Source organism: Arachis stenosperma, chromosome 6 (genome assembly GCF_014773155.1).
Source record: "Arachis stenosperma cultivar V10309 chromosome 6, arast.V10309.gnm1.PFL2, whole genome shotgun sequence".
Taxonomy (NCBI): Eukaryota; Viridiplantae; Streptophyta; class Magnoliopsida; order Fabales; family Fabaceae; genus Arachis; species Arachis stenosperma.
This window is the reverse complement of record NC_080382.1, coordinates 103157934-103160996: the sequence shown is the minus strand read 5'-3', so window position 1 is coordinate 103160996 and position 3063 is coordinate 103157934. Positions and strand designations below refer to the sequence as shown.

Here is a 3063-nt window from a genome sequence, read left to right as displayed (position 1 = left end):
ATTTGAATATCTCTAAAGCTAGTCATTCCTTTAGGAGATGATTAGGGCTTGAGGAATCAAATTGATTCATCCACTTGACTTCCCTCCATAGTTAGAGGTTAACTAAGTGGTAGCAATGAACAATTCTCATCACAATTGAGAAAGGTAACTAGGATAGGATTTCTAGTTCTCACATCTTTCCAAGAGCTTTGTTAGTTGTTAGTTTATTTTCATTGTCATTTACTTTCATGCCTCTTATCCAAAACCCCAAAATAACTCACAACCAATAACAAGACACTTTATTGTAATTCCTAGGGAGAACGACCCGAGGTTTGAATACTTCGGTTTATAAATTTTAGGGGTTTGTACTAGTGACAAACAACTTTTTGTATGAAAGGATTATTGTTTGGTTTAGAAACTATACTTTACAACGAGATTTTATTAGTGAAATTCTAAACCGTCAAAAATCCAATCATCAAGTCCTAGTCAATTCCTAAGAAAAGACTAGAGTTATTGAAATTCGAATTAATCAGCAAAGAATTCCAATTTCAATCAACAGCTGAGTTTGATAACTCAAGTGTTACTAATTACTCAACCAAAGTTAAGAGTGTAAAAAACTAAATTAAAATCATAAATATGAAATACCTCAAATTGCATAAAATATTCAAATCTAACATGAGAAGGTTCGTAAGCCAAATTGAAAAGATAAATAACAATTAAAGTAATAGAATAAATAAAAGTAGAAAATAAATTAAAGAAACATTGAACCTGGAATGAAGAAGAAATAGCCTAAACATAAGAGAAATCCTAATCCTAAATCCTAAGAGAGAGGAGAGAGCCCCTCTCTCTCTAAAACTACATCTAATCCTAAAATTATGAATTATCAGCTTATGCTAAGTATCTGCATGTTCCCTGGCTTTATTATGTGTTTCTGGGCCAAAAACTGGGTCAAAACGCGGCCTAAAATCGTCCCCAGCGTTTCTTGAATTTTTTGCAGATCGCGTATGTCACGCGTACGTGTCGGTCACGCGTACGGGTCGTTTGATGATTTTTCTCTCCACGCGTGCACGTCAGGCACGTGCTTGCGTCGTTACGCGAACTCCAATCCACGCGTACGCGTCAGGCACGCGTACACATCGCTGTGATTTTCTCTATTTCGCGCGGTCGCGTGAGCCATGCGTCTGCGTCGGTGTTCGCTGGTCATCTCCTTGGTTTCTTGTGTTCCTTCCATTTTTGCAAGCTTCCTCTCTATTCTTTAAGTCATTCCTGCCCTATGAAGCCTGAAACACTTAACACACGGATCACGACATCGAATGGTATAAAGGAGAATTAAAATACGTAATTAAAAGATCTCTAAGAAGCAAGTTTTCAACCATAGAACTAAACTAGGAAGGAATTGTAAAGTCATGCAAATCATATGAATAAGTGGGCAAGAATTTGATAAAAATCACTCAATTAAACACAATATAAACCATAAAATAGTGGTTTATCGGGAAGCTACTCAATGATGTTAAACACTACATTTGGGATGAGCCCTACTTGTTTAAAAAGGGTGTTGATGGAATCTTGAGGAGGTGTATTTCACAAGAGGAAGGGCAGGAAGTGTTGTGACAATGCCATGGGTCCACATATAGAGGCCATTTTAGTGGAGAAAGAACGGCAGCCAAGGTGCTGCAATGTAGGTTCTTTTGGCCAACAATATTCAAAGATACAAAATAGTTGGTGTCAAGGTGCAATGAATGCCAAACGGTTGGCAATTTACCCAAGAAAAATGAGATGCCACAAATGTTCATCATGGAGTTGGAGTTGTTTGATGTATGGGGGATTGATTTTATAGAACCATTCCCATCCTCCTACTCGAACAACTATATATTGGTGGCCGTAGATTATGTGTCAAAATGGTAGAAGCCATAGCCACATCAACAAATGACAACAAGATTGTGATAAGCTTCTTGAGAAAAAACATCTTCAACCGATTTAGAGTTCCTAGAGCCTTATTAGTGATGGAGGGACACATTTCTACAATAAACAACTTGGAGCACTCCTGCTAAAGTATGGAGTCAAGCACAGAGTAGCAACCCCATACCATCTACAGACCAACAGGCAAGTTGAGATTTCAAATAGAGAACTCAAAAGAATCCTTGAAAGAACTGTTGGTAACTCAAGAAAGGAATGGTCCAAAAGGCTGGATGATGCACTATGGGCTTATAGGACAACCTTCAAAACACCCATTGGTATGTCTTCGTACCAACTGGTGTTTGGGAAGGCTTGTCACTTACCAGTAGAGCTTGAACACAAAGCATTTTGGGCTCTCAAGATGTTGAACTTTGATAATCAAGCTGCTGGGAAAAGGAGACTACTACAACTCAATGAGCTGGAAGAATTCAGGAATCAAGCTTATGAGAATGCTAAGATTTACAAGGAAAACAAAAAGAAATGGCATGATCAAAAGCTAGCAAGAAGAGAGTTTGTAGAAAGTCAAAAAGTGCTACTATACAATTCAAGGCTCAAGTTCTTCCCAGGAAAGCTTAAATCAAGGTGGTCTGGACCTTTCACAATCCTCAAGGTGTCTCCCTATGGTCATGTAGAGCTTATGGAGGACAAGACACAGAGGACTTTCACTGTCAATGGCCATAGGCTTAAGCACTACTTGGGGGACTCTTTGGATGAGCAGAGAGTGAGCTACAACCTCAACTAAAGATGGAGGAATGTCAAGCTAATGACGCTAGAGAAGCACTGGTTGGGAGGCACCCCAACACCCATATCCTTTTGATTTTTTTTATTTCTAGAAGTAGCTTAGGATAGTTGATTTAGGTAGTTTAAGTTCCAGTTAATCCTTTCAATTCCCTGCTTTTTAGAAGTAGTTTATGATTGTTAGCTTAGAAAGTTTAAATATTAGTTCAAAGTGTTTGTTAGTTAGTCAATCTTTTAGTTGTTTATTTTTATTGGAAGTGCAAGGTTGCTGGGTGCACTCATTGATATTGATTGATTGGGCTAAGAACCTAGCTAAAGAGCTAAGTTTGGTGTGGTGATGAGAGGATAATTTATACGCTTTTTGCCATTGTTTTTAGGTAGTTTTTAGTA

At 38.1% G+C, this 3063-nt stretch overlaps 1 protein-coding gene across 1 annotated transcript; it reads left to right on the top strand.

Moving 5' to 3' along the window:
• Window positions 1–1877: 1877 nt before the first annotated feature.
• LOC130934348 (uncharacterized) lies at window positions 1878–2677 on the top strand. Its single transcript, XM_057863927.1, has 2 exons — window positions 1878–1919; window positions 2033–2677. Exons 1-2 carry the CDS (start codon window positions 1878–1880, stop codon window positions 2675–2677), a joined length of 687 nt encoding a protein of 228 aa, XP_057719910.1.
• Window positions 2678–3063: the final 386 nt, after the last annotated feature.

Bases quoted from the DNA above. Each gene is read 5' to 3' on its own strand.
- LOC130934348 (XM_057863927.1), top strand. From the start codon at position 1,878: ATGGTAGAAGCCATAGCCACATCAACAAATGACAACAAGATT. The intron at 1,920-2,032 runs GTGATAAGCTTC...CTCCTGCTAAAG, and splicing joins CAACAAATGACAACAAGATT to TATGGAGTCAAGCACAGAGT.